Below are 25,725 nucleotides of genomic sequence, written 5' to 3'. Positions count from 1 at the left end.
CCATTATAAGATTTCTAACAGAGGCAGTCAGGTTTAGATTTTTTATCTGTTGGTATTTGATAGAATCCATGATGCCAATATCTGAACAAGATGTCCAGGACCTCCGGCAGAAAAATAGGCCCACAACATTAAAGATCCAGCAGTATATTTAACCTTGGACATGGGGTACTTTTTATCCCTGTTTGCACCAAACGCATCTGGTGGGTTTGCTGCCAGAAAGCTCTTTTTTTTAGTTTCATCTGACCATAGAAGCCAGTCCTGTTCGAAGTTCCAATCGTGTCTGAAGACTGAATATGCTGGAGTTTGTTTTTGGATGAGCGAAGAGAATTTTTCTTGAAACCTTCCCGAACAACATGTGCTGATGTAGGGGCTGTTTGAACTAATCTCTGCAATTCTCCAGCTGTAATCATCGGAGAGCCTTTAGCCACTCAAACTCTCCTCCTCACCGTGCATTGACGATATAGACACATGCATGTCCTCGGCAGATTTGCAATATCTTTAGTTGATTGGAACTTCTTAATTATTGCCCTGAAGGTGGAAATGGAGATTTTCAATGCTTTAGCTATTTTCTTACTGCCACTTTCTATTTTGTGAAGCTCAACAACCTTGTTCTGCACATCAGAACTGTATTCTTTGGTTTTACTCTTTGTGATGTATGATTAAGGCAATTTGGCCTTTGTGTTCCTCATATTTATAATCCCGTGGAACAGGAAGTCATGGCTGGAGAATTTTAATGCTCCTAGTCACCCTGGTGTGCTAAAATAAATTAAATATGAATGTGAATATACTTCAGAGATATTTTACTCATAAGAATTTCTAGGGGTGCCAGTAATTGTGGCCAACATGCATTGGTGAAAAACATTTATTTCATAATGTGAGTTTCCCCCCAATTTCAATTGTTTTACTTGAAAGGTTAGAATTTTGTGAATTTTTTGAATGAAAGATCAAAAAGATAAACATGTTTTATATTTATTGTGTTAGTGACATGGGTAGATGCCTACAGTTTTTTCTTTTTCAATAATCTGTTACACTTGAACGTAATAAGGAAGAAAAGATCCGTCACTACTTCCGTTTCATCACAACTTACTATATCAGCATAAGATCAGATACTCTTTGTAAGTAAAATTTAATATGCGACACCTACATATTTGAAAATAAAAATTCCAAAAGGAGGTTTTCACAGCATTGCCATAGAAGAACCATTTTAGGTTCTCCAAAGAACCTTTCAGTGAACAGTTTCTAAAAGAACCACATTTTTCTTAGTGTGGAGAACATTTAAATAATCTAAAAAATTATGTTTTTACATTATCCACCTTATTTTTAACACAAGAGTGGAAGTGGTCATTTTTAACTTGAATTCATATTCTCAAAAAATAGCTTAATTTCGTGTTGCAAAATAAGGTGGGTAAAAAACATTTTTATCCAGTGGCAACTAAGGTTCTATGGATGTTAAAGGTTACGGAATCATGGAACTATAGATGCCAATAAAAAAAAATATATATATTTTTAAGAGTGTAGTGCCATTACATAAGAATTCATGAAAATACAAATAGAGATTTGGACAGTATCAGGACTCTGAAAGATTGGACATCACATAGAATCAAGATGAAATGATCTGTACAGAGTTTATTATTAGGCCTTCTCAGATTTCTGAGATGATTTGAACTCCAGGATGATGACAGATTGTTGAGTGGAGTGTAATAATGTGCTTGCCCTCCAGCTGAAAATGTCAAAACTATTAACACCATGGTAAATGAAGCTTCAGTAACAGCGGTCTGAACAGACATTTTTACTTTAAACCAGCTAGCCAAACTAAATCAACCAATTGAAAGGCCAACCTGTTTGACTCTGCTCTTGAATGTTGCTTGTCAAGAGCCTAATTTTACATTTGTAGTCACTCAGCCTTGAGAGTGTGCGTTAGATACAGTGAAGACAGCACGTTAGTTTAGAACTCTTCTATTTTTTTTTTTTTATTGTAGAGGGTGTGTTAATTTGTGCAATTATGACCTACCAGCAATGTTTTTTTTTCTATTTGGCATACAGTCAGGACATTAGTATGTGTTGGTAGGTACGCATCAATGTTGACACTCTCCAGTGCATAACATAGCCCAAATAATTTGACACTTGCACAAATTCAGCTAGCACTCTACTAGTATTCTGTGTTGGAAATTATTGCCGAGGCAGTTTATTGGCCAGGCGGCTGTGTCCCCTGGAGGACTGGTGAAAGCTGTGCGGGGATGATGTCAACAAGAAGCGTTTGTTCATAGTTTGGTTTGATGAAAAAAGGAAAGGAAGTCTAATTATATATTTACATTGTTTCACCCAAGGGATTTTTCCAGCAGGGGTGATGGCAAGACATTAAACAACTCCTCTGTTACGAGCAAATCATAAAAACACTCCCTTGTTGTGTCTTTCACAGACCTGTCATTAAGACTAAGAACAACAATTACCCACAAACTCCTGCTCCTGCAGACACAAGCTGTCTGAACGCCTTTTCTACTCCATTACGCCGTGGTCACGGTGTGAGAACCTCACCTCCCAGCAGGACACCGATGAGGATGTGTCCCCATTGATGGTTTAAGCCTTGTTCGGTTTTGTTTATTTGTCAAAAATACTTCAGTGCTGAGTTAAGAGCGTTCTGGAAGTTTAAAATGAGTCCACGAAGACTTTATTGCACTACCCAGTGCCGCTTTTATCTTTTTTCCCCCTTTTTCAAACTTGCCGGCTCATGAAATACAGGCTGATGACAAATTAAGAGCCCTCAATTGGGTAACACATTTTCAACTCCCCATTTCCTGATTACAACCCCTGTCATTTCAGACTCTGTACAAAAGGCATCATTATTATGGTCTTAACTCTCCTACTCTTTCTGGAATGAGAAACACACTTTTGAAGTTAAGAAATGATGCAGGGTCCACTCCACATATGTAGATCTGCTGGCCTTGAAAGGAGTAGTTCACTCCCAAAAAGCCTTGTTTTACCTGTGGTTGCTTTTATTTGTGTGTCCTCGCAGACTTGAGAAAATGGAGGCTGTTTCTGACACAGATGTGCAGTTCTGGATGGCCAAAGCCATGAACTGGGGGGAAGATACGTCATGTTCTGCTCTTCTGGACACAAGCAGACACCTTGGCTCTCTGAGGAGCTTTCTCCAGCAAGTTCTGCAGGGGTTGCAGCAAATGGTATGAAAAATGTCAACATACAGCTTTATACTTCAAGCAGTACTTTTTGTCTGGAGTTTTGTGAAACATTACAAAGGCCACAGTTGATCCCTATAGCTGTTTTGTTAAATGTTAGGATCCAATAAACAATTGTTGATCTATAATGTGGTTCTGCATAACAATATTCTCAATTCTTTACCAGGGAATATGTTGCATTAGAGTTTACATTATCTACAGAGCAGGTATGGGCAGGATGGTCTACTAGTCATCCAACTAACTGATTAGTGAGGTCAACTGCGTTAAGATTTTAAATTATATATAAATATATATAATATATATTTAACAATACACGTTTTCTTTGAACCCATAATACACATTTTATTCATTTAAATTAATTTTATGTTTGCATTTATATAATTGCATTTAAATAATATAATATAATATAAATATATAATATAATGCACCCCCAACCCCTTTTTTAGCTGGAAACTGTACAAGAAACAGCATAAATTCATCTCTTGAACATGATGGCATGCATAGCAAAATATTACTGATTGTATTATCATTTTTAATCTGATTTAAACTAGCAGGCAAGTTTAAATAATCAGAATTCACAACCATTTGTCAACCAAATACTTAAGTTTGCATAAATAAAATAAAGGCATAAAAATAAATTTACATGATCAACTGGCATGATCATTGGCTCTCACACTGGCCTTGAACCAGTGGGCCATCCTTATTATTGAGCCCTGTAATAGTTTTTAACTGTGGTGCTTACATAAATTAAGAGATGCAACTTTTTGGAGAGAGTTTTAGTATGCTGACAGCATGCTGTGCTTTAACATGCTAAAAGTCTCACAGTAACTGAGAACTTAACGTTAGTCAAGTTTGAAAATGTGTAGTTTTGCACATCTCTACTGCAGATTTCATAAAATCACCATTAAAATTAAAGTCGTAGTGCTTTAACTAACTCTTTTAGCACCCCTAACAGAAGCTGCTCTGTGCGGATGAAGGCAGGACATTGGCACAGTCGTGGTGATGATTTAGTGGGCTAATAGCCACCCAGGGACTGCCAGCGTTAACCTAATGTATCCCTGCATCAAGTGTTGCAAATTTGGACGAGGTAGCATGGGTTAGGACGACTCTGAAGGACCAGTGTTCAGAAAAATTCTGCCTCCCACTGACTCTCCTTACCTTGAAAGAAGGTCTTTATTCATCTCACAGCGGCCTTTCGCACCAGCAGATCTCCCGTTGGCCCTGCACACCATGCTGCTTGGTGCCTGGTGTGTCAGAAAAGAAAACAAAGTCTTGTAGGCTTTCATATTTCAACTTACAATGGCCACCCTGGCAAAATACAATCACGCCTTCCGTTTCCATCACATTCTGCATGCGTCAGCCCCTCTGACAGCATTCAGCAACGTGAAGGGATCAGGATTTCTTAATTGGCCCTAAACTCTTATTCCCGGCATAGCCTCATAAAACAGCCTGAATGAAGCGGATCTGAACAGCAGCACTTGAATGAGTTAAGGACGTAGCTCGCGTCTGGGGATGAAGAAATGTCTCATTTATATCAATTTCCTCATTTGCATTCCATCAGAACCAGTTTTCCCACTCCCTGCTTTTGCTACTGCTGGAAAGGGGAGGTTTCACGGTCCTGTAAACGGTTTTCTTCCTAAGCCTGGCACAGTTGGGTGCCTGCTGGCGATGCGCCCGTGCTCGAGGGAGACTGAGAGATGCATGTGTGTGTGAGCACATTCAGTATTTGCAGACTTGTGAATGTGTACATTAGACTTTATGCCCTTTAACTCCCATGAGAAGACATCTCTGGGATGGTACACGCAATGACAAAGCTGTTCGTACCCCTGTGCTGGAGCTGGAGCTGGGGCCTGTACCATGATGGTGGCTGAACAAACTCAGAATTACAGATGCTCTGACAGTCGCATGTGCTGCTGACAGAAAGGCTACGTGTGCTGTTTAATGCGTTTGAGATGTGATGTTTTCCTCAGCGCATAACTTACATTTCACATGTATATTCTCCATCTGTAAATGTTAGAAAGTCATGGAAATATTTCCATTTTCCTGTCAGGAGTGGATGAGCCTCCTGCATGCGATTCTCTGTTAAACTTGACAGACTTCAGTGAACGAGTATGCGCGCCAAACAGACTGAGCGCAATGAAATAAGATTGCAATAATTCTGACTAAAATATACATTTTGCTAAAATATTTCTTGTTGGACAATAAATGTGCCATATGTAGAATTTTAAACCTACAAGTAAGTGTATTCTTATGATAGCAGTAGCCTAACTGTAATGTGGTAATCAAAATGACCTAATACAATTAGTGTGCCTTTTTTATTTATTTTTATTTTTTTTAGTTTTTAACCCTTTTTATGCATATACTGTAGGCTATTATATAGCATAGCTACATGGTTGCATTCACTATATTTGTTTTAATAGCTTTTAATATGAACATTGCTTCATTGGACAACATTGGACAACCTTTTTTTTTTTTTAATGAATACAGATGTTTTTTCATCCAAATAGCAAAATGTAGAAAATACAGAGATAGGCCTATATATTGTATATCGCAATTCAGCCAAAAATACGGAGATATGACTTTTTTGGCCTTATCGCCCAGCCGTACTTCATGGTACAGGCCCCTGGACTTTGTCATGACATTTATGAGAGGTCATATGTGAATGGGCTTTTCAAACCGTTTTTCAAGGGTCCACATTAGGGCAGCATAATTAGTTGCATTAAAATTGATATTTTGATATGGCATAGCAAAATTATTTAAAGACTGCAATTTAATGTAAAATGATATTGGAAATTTAGATTTTTTTGTTTTATATATTTTTAGATATAATTTAAAATTCAAAAATGTAATGAAAATTTAAATTATTAAATGTAATTTTAATTAAAATGTTTAAACTGGTGTCTGGGGACCCCAGATGTCTGCAAAAGTTTTCTATGCAGATTATGCAGATAATTAATTTTTTATGGTTGTCAAATCTGTAAAACTTATTTGGAGCAATATTAGGTTTGAAAAGCATTAAATGATTTTGAAAAGATTTTCAACTTTCATTATCATTTTCTATTTTGATCATTTGTTTTGGCTTTAGTACAGTAACAATATACAAATTAATTATTTAATTTTGCAATCAAAACGTTGTCTTTATAATATGCTTCTGCACATGAAAATGTAGGGCTCCCTTTATATTTTAGAAATGGGGTCCTTAGAAAAGTGATTCATCCCATTTGGGGGTTCCTGGCATCAAAAAGTTAAAAACAAAAACCCTGTATTAGATGTTATGATTACAAATGGGAGGTCTAGAGCTACAAATAATTAGTTTAGTGTGTGCTATGTATTCGTATTAATAATTTTTTTGGCTGCCACAAGGTCTTTTTCCTTTTGTGAGACTCGATGTATTAAAGTTCCACAGGAATGGTGTCATTCTCTTCATGCGTGCACTGAAATCGTTAAGCATCCAATAATGTATGTGTCTATGGAATGTAAAAAGGCTTAGATCCTTTGTATGGCTTCCAGTGTACAGTAAATTGGCAGGGCACATCTTGAACTGATGCGAAAAGCTGTGATCCTCAACGTGCCTTTCCATTAGCACGCTGGTTTTCATTAATTACGTAACTGACTTTATAGAAGTGATCAGTTACTCTCTCTGTCTGTTTGCGTGGGAATAATTTTATAAAAGGCCATCAGATGTTTATTTTTTTGGCTCAAATAGTTCTTTGGGGAATGATGATTGATTTTTTTTTCATATTATCTAATTGTTCATACTTGTGATGTCAGCTAACTCTGCAAGTGGCGTACATTCATTCTGTTACTTAGACTGTCAGTATTACTTAAGAAATAAATTTTGACCACAGCTTATGAGTTGAGACAGGATCTGCTTTTGACAGTTCACTTTGATGGGGAAAATGCTAAGCAATATAGTTCTGACAGGAGAGTAAAAAAAAAAAAAAAAAAAAATTATATAATATATATATAAACAATGCAGTTGTCTATTGTGGCACAAGAGGCATCTATTTTAGTAGTTTACTGTACATGAAATGTGTGTACGAGGGTAAAGTGCGCTGATGGAGGTAGATCTTTAGGAATCCAGTTCTGATTTTGTCATTAGGGAAGAAGGAATTGCAGAGGAAATGAAAAGGGTCCTAGGACATATCTTCATGGAATGCCAGACAGTATGCCTGAGTTTAATCACTGGAAAAATTCTCTCTTTCTTGCTTCTCTCTCCATGTCAGGTGTGTTTCATATCCGGCCACCTGACTTTTTTTGTTGTTGTATGATCTATATCCATGTTGTTGAAGCATCACAGAAACACCAGATTTATTCTGATTCTGAAGAAAGAAGTTGCTTGCATTTATAAAATTATAAAAATGGGATTGTCATTAACCATCTATGTGCTAATGACTGTATATTTGGAAAAGTGTTGTTAAAATACAAAAAATATCAAAATAAGTTTTCAACTAAGGGTATGTCCTCCTGCACATTAAGCTTTAGTGCTAATTTAAGTGAGGTAAGTTTGAATCCAATGTTTTTCAGTATTGTTCACCCCTCTTTTCCCCATCATTTCCCAGTTTCTCTATACTATGCAATGACAAAATGGGAAAAAAGCCAAACACAAATGTTTAATTGGATTATTCACTTGTATTACTAAGTCTGCACTGTGAAACTATGAATGTTTAGTGCAATTGCAGTCTATTTTTTTTTAATGATGCAGATGCTGGTTTTTGCTATTGATGTCTCAGGTATGTTTGTGTTTACTGTATAACAGAGGTCCACTAGTGAGGCCATGAAGACGTTTCCTTTTGTGGGCCAGTTCCTGGGAAGACTTCGTTGGAACCCATGTGTTATTGTGGATGGTAAATTTACGACTCTTCTAAACTCGGGGGTGTGTTTCCCATTTGAGACCAAGAAATGTGTCTGCATGGGCTGTGTATTTACACTAATTTTCCAATGAACCCTGTAGCGGCCTGCTGGGCATTTGTTCTGTTATTTGGCTCGCTTCCACTACTTCTCTCTCTCTTTGTCTGATCAACACTTCCCTTCGCTGAAATTTCATATCAGACCTGTTCTTCACATGCAGCCTTAAAAATGGTTCTAAAAAGTTGTGATTTATTGCAATAGCTCATGTTGTACTTTTTAGTCCATTATATACAGTGGGGTCCAAAAGTCTGAGACTAGCAAGAATGCTTCTGTTTATTTACTACAATCTTTATTATTAAAAAATGATATTATAAATTAAATTAAAATGTATACATATTTTTGTCATAAATTGTTATCAGCATAACAATTTGAGTGAAGTGTTACACTGAAAAATTAACTGGAAGCAAGGAAATCTGCCTTTTTATTCAAGATCACATGCTCAGTGTCACAAATGTGTTAATGTGATTACTGACATTGAAATAGTGCAGAATATAATATTTTTTTTTGTTTTGTTTTACATCATATGGTTTCTTTGCTTACAGTTGTTCGAAGATCTAAAACTTTTGTCTCTAGGTTTTAAGTTAGATTTTGAATCTCACTGTGATATATCAGAGTTTAACCTCATTTGTGCCTGATTATAAATGCATGCATGTCACAAATGAATAATGTGGCCATTTTCACATTTTATAAATGCCATTTTGTTCTGTGGTCTTGTTTATGTATGCTCAGAGAGGAGCCAGAGACTCCTGCTGCGGTGTTTGAGCTGTCTGTACAGTGCTGAGCCACTGAATGCTGTTGAACTAAAAGCCAACATGTGGATCAAGGTAAAGCCAGCAACATTTCACCTCTTTACCAACCCTCAAGTTTTTTGAATAGATAAATAAATTGCCAAAGCAGTATTATGAATTGATATCCTGACAGACACAATAAAAATGTGGAATATATTGGTTGTTTAAAGTGTGAAGCAGGAACATTAATTATTTGATTAAAATTGTCATTAAAATGATAAAATCTTACTCATAAGAGTTTTAAAGCACATACTTTACATTTTCCGAGCCCTTTTGTATACCAAATAAACGTCATACTGTACTCTTCCAGACCCCTACTTAAAACCGTTTTCAAACTGTCAAGAGTGTTTTAGAAATTCCCAGTGTACACTTTTATATTTAAAGAGATGTAATCAGGATTGGGAGATGAAAGGTGATAAAAAAAAAAACTAAAATAATTGTACTCTTTCAACTTTTTACAGAGTTCACACAGATGGTTTACCATAAGCAATACAGAACCCCTCGCATTTCTGCCAGATTCAAACGTGTGTGCATTCGTTTGATTATTTTTTTCATCTAATAAAACATAGCGCTAATTAAAGCAGAGCTTTTAAAGTAAACTTTTAATTTGCCAGATGTTTTTTGACCTATACGAAGGGAAGTGGAGTCAGAGGGAGGTGTGGGTTCTCTGTCAGGGGTTCAGACACGGTGTTTAATCTTACATTATTTATTTGCTTAGCTAACAATCCCTAGTGCAGCAGCAGTGTTTGTATGTATGGTTTGTTGGGGAAAGATATGGAACAAAAGACAGAGATTAGGACTTGCTTTGTGCAAGGATGTTATAGATTATAGGCACGTGTGTATTTACTCAATAGTTTAAACATGGGAAGAGGAAGACAATCCATTTTGTTTCCAAAAGAGTCTGACCTATAGAAGGTCCATAAGCTTGCTGTTTTTGTCTTTTGGTAGACTGGTCAGTCTCCTTCTGCTGATTTGTGTCAGAATTACACCATGATACTATGATAATTCCATGCTTTTTTGGATGTTTGAAGTACCATTTGAGTTATCATATAAAAACTACTGAACAATGGTACCATTCCTCAGGTTTGATCACGCTAATCTGGAAGTATGTTTTCTGTTAAATGGCATATCACTTTCTGATTCGTTCTGTCTTGCTGTAACTAATTACGGTCCAGTGTCTTCTGTCTTTTTCTTGTTGCGTTTTAGCAAATTGATTTGGTTTGATTTCATTTCTTTCTTCTCCTCCCCAGCCTGACATCTTGCTTCTGCCAGAAAGTTGATCTCTTATTTTTCCATTCTCTTGTTTGTTGCGGTTTTAATGGACCGTGCTTTTTTCCATTTACCCCATCATTGTTTGTTTCAAGCGCTGTTTACTGTCACTGTCAACATGGAAAGACTCCCCCATCTGAGAAAGCCTTCATGTCGATCAGCATGGGTTACATTCATTCATTCCTTTTATTTATAAAGCACTTTACAACTGCACCTGCAGACCAAAGTGCTGTACAATCAACATACAGCTACATACAATACATAAAACAAAACAATCCAGCTAAAAACAACACATACTAGACCAACTCTTTAAAGGCTAATGACAATGACCAGCTTTCAAGGCGTTTATAGATGTAATCTCTCTGATCTCAGAGTATTACAAAGCTTTACAACATGAGGTTCATCCGGGATGATTCCATCTGACCCCTCAGAGCTTCAACGGCAGTGATGGACTGTATTCCTTTAGTTGCTCGTCATGAATAAACAAACGGTCCTGTCATTCACAAAGCCAACTTGGTCGTGTTCTTCATGTGGGTGGTTTAGCCCAGGCCCCAGAAGAAGAGACCAAGAAGAATGACAATGCTTCCGCAGAGCCACGGAGACACGTTTTGTCTGTCATTAAAGGGCCTGTTGCCCATTCTTCTGTGATCCTTTGCTCTGGAGCGCGCCAGCTTGACTTTCTTTCTCCACATCAGAGAGACCAGACCATGCCTGATGGCTTCAGGGCTCCTGGGGGTCTGGAAGCAGTCCTCTGGGATACTTGTGTGGTCTTTTTAAGTACTGTACATTTACCTCTGCAGACGCATTTGAGAACTGTTTTAGGCTGACCTTCTCTTTAATATATCTATCACTTTATCATTTGACATGTCTTAATAATTTTTTTTCTCTTTTCTTAAAGCCTCTAACCAGGATTAAATCTAAGGAATATACTTTAGCACGAAACCTCTCAACCGACATGAATAATTCCATAACTCTCATAATACATTTAAAATCTTCATAGATTTTTGTGTTTGCCACACTCTTTTATTAATAAAAAATTGAGATATTCCTTGAAATTTCAAATGTCAAAATAAAGAAAAATCTTTTATTTTTTAAATCTTCATAAATACATCGTTATATGAAATTCATAATAACATATAATCTGACAATTACCAGTATTAACATTGAACTCCGCTGATTTAAATTACTTTTAACCTATAACACATGACTGCTCAAAAACAGTCCAAATATATGAAACTCACATATTCATTTTCTAACAAAACATCAATATTACTGTGGGATGTTTTCAAACAAAATATATTCATTTTACTTGCATGAACTTTGACTTTCAGTTGAAAAAGATGATTAATTTTTCACGCAGCAATGGTTCATCAAAAGGCAATGGATGTTCATGTTTATCAACAAAATTCATCCCGTGTGTGTGTGTGTGTGTGTGTGTGTGAAATGGGAGGAAGCTAAATATATTTTACTAATGTATTTTGAGACCTATCTAATTCCTAGATCAGGGGTGTCAAACTCAATTCCTGGAGGGCCGGAGCCCTGCAGAGTTTAGATTCAACCCTAATTATGCACACCTGATCCAACTAATCAAGTCCTTCAGGCTTATTTGAAAACTACATGGTATGTGTGTTGGAGCAGGGTTGGAACAAAACTCTGCAGGGCTCCGGCTCTCCAGGAATTGAGTTTGACACCCCTTTCATAGTTTAAAAAAAATGGATCAGCACGCAAAAGTATGGTTCCCATACTAAAAACTATTTTAGAATTTTTTTTATTCATCTCTTTCAGTTCAAAATGGACCTGAACACACTTAAATCATGTGGCATATCTGTGAGGTGTGCAAATCAATTTTTAGCATTAATAGTTAAATAATATATGTAGTTTGCTTGTTTGTTTAAAGATCTTTAAGCTACAAGAGTCATGTGATGCCTTGATCATAACACATCTGAAAAGTCAATATTTGCAATATTTTAGGCATATTGTAAGTTGTTTTGATTTAGCTTGGGCATCCATGTGGTTTAGTACGGTCTAAATTACCACTTTGAAGAACAAAAAAAAAAAATCATCATGACAGATGCCATGTTTTTCCACCTCAAGGTAGAGAAAAAAAACGAGAGAATGTAAAAAGGCTGTGTTTCATTGGCCTGCGCTGTAGCCACAGCCCAGCTTAGAGTTAAGTGTGATCTGCAGTGTGTTTTTGCTGTTCAGATGGTAGTAATTGGGCCTCTTTGGGTCTGTGGAGGACATCTTAGCATACTGTAAACCTAAAGAAACCACATGGCCCCACCGCATGCAGACATGTTTTCTGTCAAGGCTTAACCCTTGTGCTTTTTTATAAACAGACAGGCCTTGCCACCCGATTCCATTGTCCTTTTTACTTTATCTTATTATTTGTGTGCAACATGGGGCAAATAGTTGTCCAATCATACACAAATCAAAAGAAATTCAGTTATTGATGTTTGATGGTGTGTGACCATAAACGGAGGGTGTTGTGTTTAAAAGCTGTTGTCGGCATTGTTTTATGTTATGTATCTCTTCCGAGCAGAATCTGTTGTGTCATCTGATCTCGGAGGAGGAGGGAAGTGTAGCTCATGCTACAGTAAAACATGCTGGATTAACCCCGAAGCGATACCACTCGGAGGCTCTTCAGAAGGTTTGGGAGTCACTGTTCAGAATCTTGACATGTTAACTAATAATGGCATGGTTAGTGTGATAGAAAAGCTGGACAATATAGCTGAACGAATTCTTCTTTTTCAGTCTATGATTTTCGATATCATCTATTTTCTTTCCCCCAATCACAGGAACTGTTGTTTCAACTAAAGAGCCTCTATTGCCAAGTATATTGCAAGGAGTAAAATACAGTGAAAAGTTTAGTTTATAAATGAAAAATGGAGTGATGATGCAAACAAATCGTAAAAGTGATTAAATTAAACATTTTGAAATCATCAAAAGTCATGAAAATGAACTATTTTTGCTTCTGAAGTTTAATTTGACATTTGAAATTCGAGAAGGGTTTGTAAAACTAGTCAAGTAATGTGCTGTTGAGAAATGGACAAATAAAATCCTTTTTTAAAATGGTACGCAATGTAATCTTACATTGCCAACAAAAACATTGTGAATACATTGTAAATATTAGATATATCTCTCAGCCCTGAATGTATTTTTTACTCTCATTTACCTGAGAAATTGGCTGCTCGTATGTGACTTCATAGACGAAACACATCAGAAACTGAAACCATGTTAAAGTTTGAAGCGATTTTTAAATTGCATTAAATTGATGAAGTTAAAGGTAAACTGTTGTCAAGTCAAGCTGTCACTTTCAGGTGGTGTCATTGATGACAGAGGAGGTCATTAAAAGCTGTGATGGCTCGTCAAACACAGCCAGGTAATTAAACCTTAACATCTGGACATACATATAAATTTGCTTGTGTCTTACACCTGAAAAATATATTTTCTCTGACATTCAAACAGTTTGTTCAGTTAGTATTATTCAGGACTATGAAATTGTTTGTGACAAATAATCCACTCTCACACTTCAGTTATTTATTTTTATTATGTATTTATTTTTTTGGAGGTGTTTAAATGGGAATATTCATACCATGGCAACGGCATGTGTTGCCTTGGTCACATGTCCTCAGATGTCTCCTCTCATTGGAGCTCTGTTGAAGCATTCCATGTTGTGTGGCTCTTCCTGTCTGAATCAAGAGTTCATTAAGGAAATCAATGAGGCCTTGATCAGGTGAGTGTCGTTACAATGCAACACTGTCTCTTGTCAGATGTGACCAGCATTTAATGACAGCACACAGATTATGTTTATGTGATTTCTGTCTTTCTCTCCTATGCAGTAAGAGGCTTGTGTTGGAGGATGAGGCCATAGTGAACCTGTGGTGTTATAGTCCCACCTGTCTGGAGGGGGCAGCAGTGAGCTTGCTGGAATCTGTGCTCTCTGACCATGAAACAATGACACAGAGTCTGGACAAACATGTTAATGACTCATTACTGGTAAGCTTGATTTCTTATATATTAACATTTTAAAACTGTTTTTCTTTTAGATTGATTCCAAAAGATTGGGACCATTTTAAATGTATGACTTAAACCTGAAAATAAACGTGTGTTCAAATGAAATTTCTTTCTTTCTTTCTTTTTCTTTCTTTCTTTCTTAAAGGGTTAGTTCACCCCAAAATGAAAATTCTGGCATTGTTCCAAACCCGTAAGACCTTCGTTCATCTTCGGAACACAAATTAAGATATTTTTGATGGAATGTGAGCGCTCTCAGACCCTGCATAGACAGCAATACAACTGTAAGGTCCAGAAATGTAGTAAGGACATCGGTAAAACAGTCCATGTGACAGGGCTGGGCGATATGGCGATATTATCGTATATCGACGATGTCTCGTAAGGATCGCGATGTCGATGTCAACAGTCAGGTAACAGATGATTATCGACATTTTCGGGAAAAAATGACAAATGATAATTTATAACATAATTTATTTAAGAATTCTTCTCCCCCGAGTTACATCTTCCGCCATTTTGAAGAGTACCCAAGAGCGTAATCGGCGTTGTTTACGATCGGGTGGCAAGCGTGCGCATGAACGTAATCTTCGTAATCAGCATTGTTTATGCTTAGGAGAAAGCGTGCGTATGCATTGTGATACTCTCTAAAAAGGCAGAAGATGTAACTCGGGGGAGAAGAATTGTTGAATAAATTGTTATTTTTGTTTTCTTTATGCTCAAAAAGTATTCTTGCAGCTTCACAAAACTGAAGTTGAGCCACTGATGTCACATGGACTGTTTTATCGATGTCCTTACTACGTTTCTGGATCTGGGAACATTACAGTTGTAATCCCTTTAAGCAAAAAGAGGGACAAGATGTGAATAAATTCATTAAAAACATTTTTTTTCAACTTTTCACTTTTGAACCTTTTTCTAATAATATAGCTCACAAGAAAAACTTTTTTTATCATAAAAATGCAAGACTAAAGCATTTTCACTAGTGGTATCAGACTTTTTGATCCCACATATTGCATATTGCCAAAATATTAATAGCCATAACTCTTAAAAACTGTTTAAACAAATATATCAGCACCTTAAAGCAACAGACCATCATCTTGTTTATTAGCAACAGTTCACACTGTTATGTTTGATGGCAACTAGTACTGCATGTCATAATATTTGCTTCGGTTGCTAATTAATTTGGTGCTGCTGTGTTGACAGTAAAACTATGGTAGTAAAGAAGGAATTTGATGGTCTGTTGTTCATATGGTACACAGCAGGTGAAGATTAACGGCTTTCTCATACACTGGCCTCTTTTTGAGAACAGACACAAATAGCATGACGTGAAGCAGGTCCACGGTCCATACACATCTTTATGAGGCTGTTTCATACCTACACGAAGAAACTTAAAATCAAGACCTCATTTATGTGTCTGTATAAGGACGTCATTCAGTCGTCATGTAGCTGATGTTTGAGGCTCGTTATGGTCTGTTTAGTGTCTCATTTCTGAGCAGTACAGACAGGTAAAATGAGGCCCAAATGCAGCTGCATTCAACTCTTATTTGTTTGTGCTTGAGAGCAGATTGAACTCTGCGGTGTGTTTACGTTGCAGGAACAAGTTGTTTAAACCGCAATCAAAAAGGGGTAACCAGAAATTAGTTTCACATTTCTGTTTTCATCCACCTTCCTCGAAGCTTAGATCCAATAACAATAAACAGCATCTTCCAGCATCCCACTGCCAGAAAGAGGATGTTTTTGCCATGCTGTAATTGACCCTCCCTGAAGTGTTAGGAGAAGGTATGGATGAGTGTTCGGAAAGCCCATCTGTTTTCACTAGGGAGAGAAAGCTTCAGCCTTCATAAAAAATAAAAGCAGACAGCCCTTTCCTATGCCTCTGCTTATGTCACATGGCATCTCTTATTTGAGATTTTTTATACTTTTTAAAAAGTATTTTTTTAAATTATTGATCATTTCTTAATTCTTGTGTTGTTCCAAGCACTTTATTTATTTATTTACTGTATGACTTCTTTCTTCCATAAACGCATAAGGTTAATTTATGAAGAATATCATGGGCCCTCTTTTCCATATAATAAAAGTAAATAAGGACTGGGTCTGTCAAGCAAAACATAAATTGTCATAAAAATATAAATGCTTCTATTCCAAGTCTTCTGAAGTAAAAAAAAATAAAAAATTTAGTGTGATCACTGATGAGCAAAACATTTGTTTTAAGATTATCTTCCCCTCCAGTGTAGCTCTTGACAGCTCCAGTCCCCTTTCACTTTCATTATATGGAAAATAGGAGCCCAGAAGTTCTTAAAATTGTCCTTTTTGTCCCACTAAAGAAAGAAAGTCATACAATTTTAATTTTGGGGTAAACTGTCCCTTTAAAGATAAATGTTTTTCCATGCTGCCAAAGGGTTAGGTAAAAATGCAAATCCTGCAGGTTCGATCCCAGACAGCAAGGCACCTGTGAACTGGAGAGAAACTGGAATCAACTACCATCAAAAAGTTTGGGGCCAGCTTAATAATACAGAAAAAGCAGCAATATTGTGAAGCATTACTACAATTAACTGAGAAAATAACTCATTTTCTATTTTAATGTATTTTAAAATATAATTTGTTCCTGCATGGCAAAGCTGAATTTTCATTACTCCAGTCTCTAGTGTCACATGATCCTTCAGAAATCATTCTAATATGCTGATTTACTACTCAAGAAACTTAATTATTATTATACTTGTTGAAAACAGTTGTTTCTTGAAATAGATCAATTTTTTTCAGTATTCTTTGATGAATTGAAAGTTCAAAAAACGAATGCATTTGAAATAGAAATAGTTTAGAACAATATGTCTTTACTGTCACGTATCAATTTATGCGTCCTTGCTAAATAGAAGTAGCCTATTAATTTGACACAATACTAACATCTTACTGACCCCAAACTTTCGAACGGTAGTGGAATGGGCCTGTTTACACCTGTTATGCACCAAGAGCTTGTAACACTTCAAAGAGAAAGGAAAAATTGAAATCGCATCATATGACCCCTTTAAATGCGGTTTTTTCGTGATCGGATATCTAAATGATTTGATAAAATGATTCTATGGATCAGATCGGAATTTGTTGCACACGTGTAAAAACGAAAATCTGCACGAGATCAGATTTACTCGCATCCGATCTTAGCCACTTCCAAATGTGGTTTTAAATCAGTTACATAACCGATATCTGGACGTCCGACCTACGTCTAAACACACATATCCGATTCCCTCAAATGTGTCTCTGCAAAACGGATAGAAATCCGATCCTCAGTTCCCGCGTTATATGCCAATTTAACGGAGTTCACGTCAACGAAAGCAACAGATATGCGCTGCATTTTATGGAATGGAAGAGAGATAATTTCATCTCACTACTTTTAATGAAGATGATTGTGTGTTGAGCATCTGCGACAGCATTTGCAGCAGTTTGCGCGTTCGGCTTGCTGAAGAGATACTCGGCTCATCTCCGGCGATGCGTGTTTCATTATTTAGCGCTGTAATATCTGAATATAACATGTCATATAGCCTATAACATGCTCTCACATGTTTTTATTTTTAACATTTTGGGAGGAGTAAAATTTACATATGTGGTTTCAACAACCAGATGCGTTTACACTTGTCCAGTTTCATCTGAATGCCTTCCAGACCACCTACTGAAGTGGTTTGAGTGGTCGGATTTAAATCCGTCTCGAAAGCTTTTCAGAGGGCTTTTACACAAGGTCTTTTCACGATCAGGTGTAAACAGGCCCTAAGATGATTGTGTCTGAATCGATTATTTATGAAGATCAGGTGAAGAGCGACATCTCAGGTTCAGGCGCATTTGAATCCTTGTGCGAATTGCTTGTGATTGCTGTTGTACATTTTCGTTCATTGATTTTATGAAATTGGCTGAGTTGGTGAACCATGTATCCTATGATCTCTCTCTCTCTCGTTTCTATCGCTCTGCCTTCTGTTTCTGAGATGGGGATCATACCATCTAATGTTTGTTGCTGAAATGCGTCTCTTTTTATTGGAGCAGCAAATTGGCGGCTTTTGGCAAGCATTGAATAGTTGAGGTTACGGGAATATCTGAGATGGTTTGGGGGGCTTTGGAGGGGGTAGTGTGTGAGGATCGTGCGTGTGTGTGTGTGTGTGTGCAGAGGGGAGATGAGGGTGCCTGTGGGCTGGGCGGGGCAGACGTTTTAATGGTCCCAAATGAAGGAGAGAATAATGAGGCTTCTCCCTGTGGTCTACACACACACAAGCACAAACAAAGACAAATGCTCTAAGGATCAAAGACCGCAAAGGCACATGTGGGCTTTCTGGAGCACTGATGTTTTGGGTCTAGGTGAAATGTTTTTTATGGCATTCTTTGCCCATATGAAATATGGGTATATTAATGAAACCTGTTCCATTAAGATATGAGCATGTAAGTTTACGTGCTGCACCAGACATGCATGTACAGCTGCTTGGATGTAATTTTTTAATCTCTTTCACATGAATTTAAAACAGATGATATTGCTGTGTAATAAAGCAATGTGTTTTTGTTGGTAAGAAACTTGGCTGTTAAACTTGCAGTAGTGAATTATGGGAGAGGATCTGTGGGAGATGCCAACAGGTCCTCATTATTATTACAGCATTGCCCCCTAGCGGTTGAGAGAGGAGATGACAAAAGCATTGTTCCTAATGCTTTGCAATGTTCTTTTCCCCCCCAGCCTCGAGCTTCAGCCCATCACTGTCACATCTTCCTCACAGTCAATGAGATCTACAGGTGAATATTAGCTTTTGTGTGCATTTTATTTCTTTTAATTAGACCTATGCAGGTCTACACCTAATCTACACCACAGAACTTCATAAAAAGACTCTTCTAAGATAGCTTTTAAGTTGCTAAACTATTTTACTGATAAAATTGGCAGAGCAGTGCTGACAACACTTTATTTGTACATGTGTGTGTCCGTTTATATCGGAGAAGGAGAAAGAGAGTATGTGCTTTCCGTATGTAATAAAACGTAATTTTGTGGCATAAACATGGAAATAATTAGTCATTTTTATCTTATTGTTTACTATATTTATTTGCTTGGTCAGTGTCATTGTGGGTTTTGGTTCTTTTGCTGCTTTAGGCTGTAAAGACCTCTAAAATAACTGAAATCATTTGGTGAAGTGATATAGACATGTAATGCGGTCAAGACCTGCCTGGAACTACTTTAGCTGAGCGTTTGCCTGAAAATAATTGCACACCTTAGAACGTACGTCAACCAGTCAGATTCAACTATTCAACAGCCCCATAATATAATATAACATAATATAATAATCTATCAGTGATTTATTAGTACTGGCCAATATTATTTTTATTATTATTCTGATTTAAGCTGCTATTCGAAGCTTTAAAAGAGTACTAAATGGTTAACCATCTCTTAAAATGTTCTGAAGTCTTATTTGAAGCATGTACAAATTTATGGATTAAAGCATTAGTGTATTTTTTTTTTAAATGGACACAACAGTATATATTTATTATAACAGCCATTTTTTAATAAATATTGATTTAAAACGTCCATGTTGCTGCATCCCAAATGATGACTTATTAGAATTTAAAATGTTAAAGTAAATCAGGCCGTTTTACCTACTCCACAGCAAATTCGTTTCAGAAACAATGTGAGATTATGTGCGTGTGTGTGTAGGAATGTGCTGACAGAGATTGATGAGAACCTGGCCGTGAGAGCCCTCATACAGGTTTTCACTGCCTGCTTCCTCCAGAGACTGACTGGACAGAAACCCCAGGTACAAGCTGACTTCATGAAGGTGAATGTGTAATTTCTCTGGCACTAGCTGCACCAAACTGAATCGCAAAAATAATGATCGTTTCCAAAAATATGGAGTTCTACAGAGGCCATAAACAAGAAAAAACGAGAGAGAAATAGTAATGCATAGTCTGTGGAGTTTCATATGATTGACAAGTCTGTTTGGTGCCACTAGTGGCTCTCAAATGACACAAAAGCGGTATTTCAAATTTGGAGTTGTGATATCTCTGTGCATATATGATTTGTAGGATCGTCTACCACTCAGAGCCTTCTTCCCAAACGTGACGTCCTGTTTACTTGCGCCTTTACTGACAGCACCATCAGGTACAGCACCTCTTACTATCTCTGAGAAATTCAGACCTTCACTTAACAAAAGAACATCATTTATGAAGATTGTCTAATGATATGGTGCCTCAGTAGTTTATAGCACATATATTTGTAGGGGAGAGACGTGTAAGCAGTGTAACTTTTTATATAAGTTGGCCTCTAGTCAAGTAGAAGTTAAATATTTCAGGGTGTATATCAAGAAAAATTTACTTTTTTCAAAAACTATAGGCGTAAACTGTCATGTTAAGAAGTAAGTTGAATTGTTATATATAAATGATTTACATTAAAAATAAAACATGGCCTTAAATTATTTTTTTTTATACAAAGCAATTTAATTCTGTGCAGCAAAAAGGCTTTGTATGAGATTGCTGTGTATTATTCACATTTTCTGAAAAAATATTCATAAACCAGCCTGGAAAATTTACCAGCACAACTGGCACACTTTACCCCACAGCTATCAATTCTGGGGCATATTTTTATTATAGATATTGAGCTTTTCAATATATATTACATGAAAATATATGACAAGAAAATATTAATATATGACAAAGAAACAAAAGAGAACCAGCGAGAACAACAACAAACAACAAAAAACTCAACATGGCTCAGAATTACACAAATGTTGTAGAAAGCAATGCCTACTAATAAATAATACTGAAAATAACAAATTCAAAAGAAATTAAACAGATACTAAAGGATTATAAGATAACACTATTCCTTGTAAAAAGATTTCATTTAAAAATAAATGGCTGATCTTTAACCTGAAAAATCACCAGGTTTTATGATTTGGACATACTTTTGAACCTTAATCAGTTTGCTTTGACATAAAATTAATTTACTTGCCATATAAAAAATACGTCCATTGTTTTCATTACTTTATTACTTTCACATACTTGCTTTAAATAGTTTCTTAGCATGAAAAACAAATTGTTTTTCTCATGCATGTCAGTCACAGGCAGCCGTATGGAGGGCCATTTCTAAATATATGGTCATAGGAGAGAAATTGTGCATGTTTCCTAGAGTAAAGGGAGACAGAGTTACATAGTGTAGTCTAATTATATCAGATCGCTAGCAAACTACAATACTTTTACTCGGACACCAGCCACAACCCCCTTTTATTCAAAACGATTACCTCACTCTGACTGAACTTGACTCAGTATTGTCTCAGCGGGTTGCTAGAGATTAATTTGAATCCTTCATCCTAAACCTTCACCATCTAAACGTCTCCAAAGCCTGGCCTTATCTCCCTCCCTCCATCAGAGTAGTCCCAAACAAACAGGCTCCTTCCTCCTGTACCCACCCTGCCCGCCTCAGTCCGGTCCTCTGATATCTATCTCTGGCTTGGCTCCCAAAGGACCTGGGGCTCTTCAGTGCCTCCTGAACTCCAGAGGATATCCTCACAATGCCACCTATTCTATGACCAGCACAACAGAAGAATAGCTGCAGACCTCAGGTGCCTGCTGGGCCAGGGGCTCTTTTTAAGATTATTTGTTTGCACTGGTTCAATTGTCATTGTACATGGAATGATTGACGTGAAGGGGGACCTTTGTCTCTGAAAAGGAGACTCATGAATGCTGGAGCTTAGTTGTTTACCTCATCAGGCTAAAGATAGGCCATGATTCTTAAAGAGACAGTTCATCCAAACATGAACATTTTCTCATCATTTGCTCACTCTAGTGTCATTCCAAACCCAGATTTGTGAATGGACAGAAAATGTAATTTGAGATTGCATTTTTTGTTTGCGAATTGTTTTCATTTTCACTCAGAAATATTCACAAATGTCTATTTTAATATATTACCATGTATTTTTTCCCCCTGTAACTTCAGTCTTCTCTTCAGTGTCACAAGATTCTTCAGAAATCATTCTAATATGCTGATTTGGTGCTCAAGAAACATTTATTATTATTATCAGTGTTGAAAACAGTTGTGATGCGTAATATTTTGTGGAAACATTATATATGAGATGATTCTTGACTTCATCAAAAAATGAATACTTAGTCACGATTTACTTGTTGTTCTAAACCAATTTTTTTTAAACTTTTTTTCATATAATGATAGTCGATGGGGTCCATTGTTGTTTTATTATATTTAATGAAAATTTTGACTAAACATAAATATACAGTGTTAAAAATGGTTTAAAAGAAATACGATATAATAATATGAATGATAGTATGGCAGATGGCAACAGTTCTTGAGGTAAGTTTGGTCAGGAACATTTCTAAGGCTTAGAGAAGGGTCAGTTCATTTCAACTTGAGATTTGTTATCAGTTGCTAAGTTCACCTCATCCACCTGGAAATCAATTCCAGAAGTGTCTAATTTCTACATTTCTCATTTCGCCCCCTTTCAGAGGTTCCCAGGGAAGCCTGGCTGGATCATCTGAGCTGGATCAGAAGTTTACTTCAGAGCGTGACGGAGAATGAGGAGGCGGGGGGAGATGTCAGGTGAGATGAGCTTCAAGACACCCTCCTCTTCATTGCTCTCTTATTGTCAGCAGTGCTGTTACTACAGAGATTTCCCACACAGTAATCCTATATGTTTCTAGCCAGCTCAGGCTTGATGCAGGTGGGTATTTGGACACAGATGACCGAATAAACAGTGATACTGTAGGTTTTCACCTGAAGTACATAGCTGCTTTTCAAAAGTCACTGTCCAGGAAAAAGTGTGTGTGTCCACACCAAGAAGTAGTCCTGAATGACAAATGGTTGTAATTCATGAACCCCCTTGTGCTGCAGATCTCTTCACTCTCTCTTCAAAGTCCATTTATAATATATGTTCATAAGTATAAAATATGTTTTTCATTTAGCCTGAAAATGAAAATGGCCTGATGCATGTGTGTCGTGTACAGTTCTAGGAAAATACATGCATTGTAAGCATTCGAAGTAGTGAGAGTGTCAGCTGCAGGTGTCATCAGGATATAATCAGAGAATAAACCAGAACTTGAGAATTCACTGTCTCAAGAAGCTCTTTATTTTGAGCAGCCGTCAGTGCAAATCTCTCTTTCTCTGTTTAAACTCACTCAGCCTTCTTGTTTCTCCAGCTCTCTTCATACTGTTAGCCATATGTATCAGTAAATAATTGTTAGGTTCTGTCTTTGTGTGTTTGGGTGGATGGTGATTTTCCAGGGCGTATCAGGCTGTCTTTGAGGCTTGGTTCCTGCTGGTGCAGTGTGGGTATTGGGTGGACACAGCTGCTGAGCTGCTTGTTCTGGCAGTGCCTGAGAACGCCGATTCGCTGCTGTGGCTTCTGACGTTCTTCCACCACCCCACCAACAGAGGGCACCAGAGGTCCCAACAAACCGTAAGAGATCTAATAATGGCTCTGAAGTCAGTCAACCTTACGTCACAAGTTAAAAACAGCAAAGTGAAGCAGACTGGAAAATTACTGATGGCTTCCTTCTCTTTGTTTTAATCTCAGGCAGTGGCCAGAGAAGCCTGGACTCATCTAAGGATGCTGTTTCTCACTCGTCCTCCCCCTCCTAGACACCTCAGTGCTGTGAAAGAGCTCCTGTCCTCCTCCCTTTCAGCAAACCTCGTTTTGCATTTGTTTTTAAACTTCACCGTCTTTTCCCACGGACCTGTTAGCATTATCACTGAAATAACTGACAAGGTGAGGTCTTCACCGATTCAGATTCAACACATTGTAAAATAACACTCACGTCCTCAAATGCCAAGGGTTTGCTCATGCGAAAAAAGGTGGCCTATTCAAGACTAGACTAGGGCTGTGCGCTGCCCAATTAACTTGTCATCAGTGCCTTTATTGACCCTATGCTAGTTCTTGTGGTATGCAGAGAACAACAGAATAAAATAGGCTGACGGCTGTTTACGACACATTTAAAATCAAAAGCGTTTCAGTCTCTCTCACACACTGTACAAAAGCAAGTTTACACCCAACAGCTTAAATGCTGAGAGCTGCTCCTTTATGGCAAGGTAATGCTGAGTTTTAATAGTCACCTCAGCTTTGTTTACATACAGTACAGGTATAGTTTACCCAAATATCATAATTTTCACCCCCATGTTGTTCTAAAACCATACGATTTTATTCTGTGGAACACAAAATGTGATATTTTGAATAATCTTCATGCAGGTGTTTCCCATTCAATCAAAGTTCATAGATACCACGGGCTGTCAAGTTCTGACACTGGCAAACAGAAACCAAAAAGCATCATAAAAGTAATTCACACGACTTGTCCAAGTCTTATGAAAGCATGTGATGGATTTGTGTGAGGATTAGACTGAGATTTAAATCATTATTCACTATTGGCAATCTTTCCCCCAGAAAGCTTTTAACTCAAGTCAGTGAGTTTGAACTGGTCCAGAAGAATGATTCATCGATTGAAAAAAAAAAAAAGAATGATTCAATGATCTGATCACAGTGATTCTTGCGTTAGCAGCTCACTGGAAGTGGAAGATTTCCATTGAATAATTTATCACTGATACTAGTGAGAAAATAAAAAAACGTGCTTTGGTAATCATAATTTTGAGTTAGAAGTCATAATGAGATTTTAAAAGTTTTAAAAGACTTTCTAAATTTCGGCTTTCTTTGATATAATTGACCGTTTCTCAATTGTTTTTTTGTCGTAATTTAGATTTTAAAAAAGACTTTTTAAATAATAATTTCAATTTTTTCATAAATGTAACATTTGTCATAATTTGTTTTTGTTTTTTTTTATTATGCCATAATTATTACTTAGTACTTCATAATTTCAACTTTCATTATTGTCGTTATTATGATTTACTAAATAATTATTTATTTTTCTTTTGTGGCAGAAATGGGCTTCCATAAGATTTTCTGTCTTCCATTTTTTCCACCTCGTGAATCATCTTGTGTGACCTGCACCCTACAAAATTAAAACTTTTTATAGAAAAATATTATGAGGCTCAATCCTGTATGAGAATTTTAAGAAAAAGGTTTTAAATTAGCGCCTTTAAAAAATTCTTCTCTGTGTTCCACTGAAAAAAAATAACAGCATATAGGGTTTGGAATATGAATAATTCATTTCATTGGCTCATCTCAATAACTGGTCTAGTGGAAATTGTTATCCAAATGTGTGTGTTTTGTGATGCTGGCAGGTGCTGACTGAGGCCGCTGTGAAGCGCAAGGCACTGTGGATCCTTGCCTCAATACGCTGCAGACTAAACAGTGCTGCTACGCAGGATGACAGGGTTCATTCCAGGCTGAGGACTCTTCACGACACCCTCCTCCAAACCTGAGAGCCTCACATAAAAAACCCTAGCTTCGAGCATTCGCTGAAACTATTTATTAGGACAAGGAATCCTGGCGTGGCTCAGTTAGGCACCGAAAAGCTGGGTGGGACGATATGGTATTTATAGAGGAGAAACCCAGCTGCCGTTTTAAACTTTAAAAGCAGTGGGTGTTCTCCCCCTAAACCCAAGAGGGGCCTCCGCGCTTGATGTATTGAGCCAAATAAAAGGAACACATGTA

The 25,725-nt window shown here is 37.1% G+C and overlaps 1 protein-coding gene across 3 annotated transcripts in view; it reads left to right on the top strand.

Moving 5' to 3' along the window:
• The window catches only part of LOC107689273 (Fanconi anemia group C protein-like), a 27,639-nt gene extending 1,914 nt beyond the window's left edge, over positions 1 to 25,725 (top strand). The window contains exons 2-15 of one of the 3 annotated variants that reach the window (XM_016487220.1): positions 3,014 to 3,179; positions 7,954 to 8,041; positions 8,835 to 8,929; positions 12,705 to 12,812; positions 13,483 to 13,544; positions 13,734 to 13,898; positions 14,005 to 14,161; positions 18,873 to 18,928; positions 19,836 to 19,935; positions 20,204 to 20,279; positions 22,631 to 22,724; positions 23,406 to 23,580; positions 23,698 to 23,889; positions 25,353 to 25,725. In XM_016487220.1, the coding sequence (XP_016342706.1) occupies positions 3,024 to 3,179; positions 7,954 to 8,041; positions 8,835 to 8,929; positions 12,705 to 12,812; positions 13,483 to 13,544; positions 13,734 to 13,898; positions 14,005 to 14,161; positions 18,873 to 18,928; positions 19,836 to 19,935; positions 20,204 to 20,279; positions 22,631 to 22,724; positions 23,406 to 23,580; positions 23,698 to 23,889; positions 25,353 to 25,493 (1,665 nt within the window). In that variant the 5' untranslated portion in view covers positions 3,014 to 3,023 and the 3' untranslated portion in view covers positions 25,494 to 25,725. The other 2 variants (XM_016487219.1, XM_016487221.1) reach the window with 2 other exon arrangements.

Source organism: Sinocyclocheilus anshuiensis, unplaced genomic scaffold (genome assembly GCF_001515605.1).
Source record: "Sinocyclocheilus anshuiensis isolate Anshui unplaced genomic scaffold, SAMN03320099.WGS_v1.1 scaffold1255, whole genome shotgun sequence".
Lineage (NCBI taxonomy): Eukaryota > Metazoa > Chordata > Actinopteri > Cypriniformes > Cyprinidae > Sinocyclocheilus > Sinocyclocheilus anshuiensis.
Note: the sequence above shows the minus strand (reverse complement) of the source record. Positions and strands in the feature narration are given on the sequence as shown.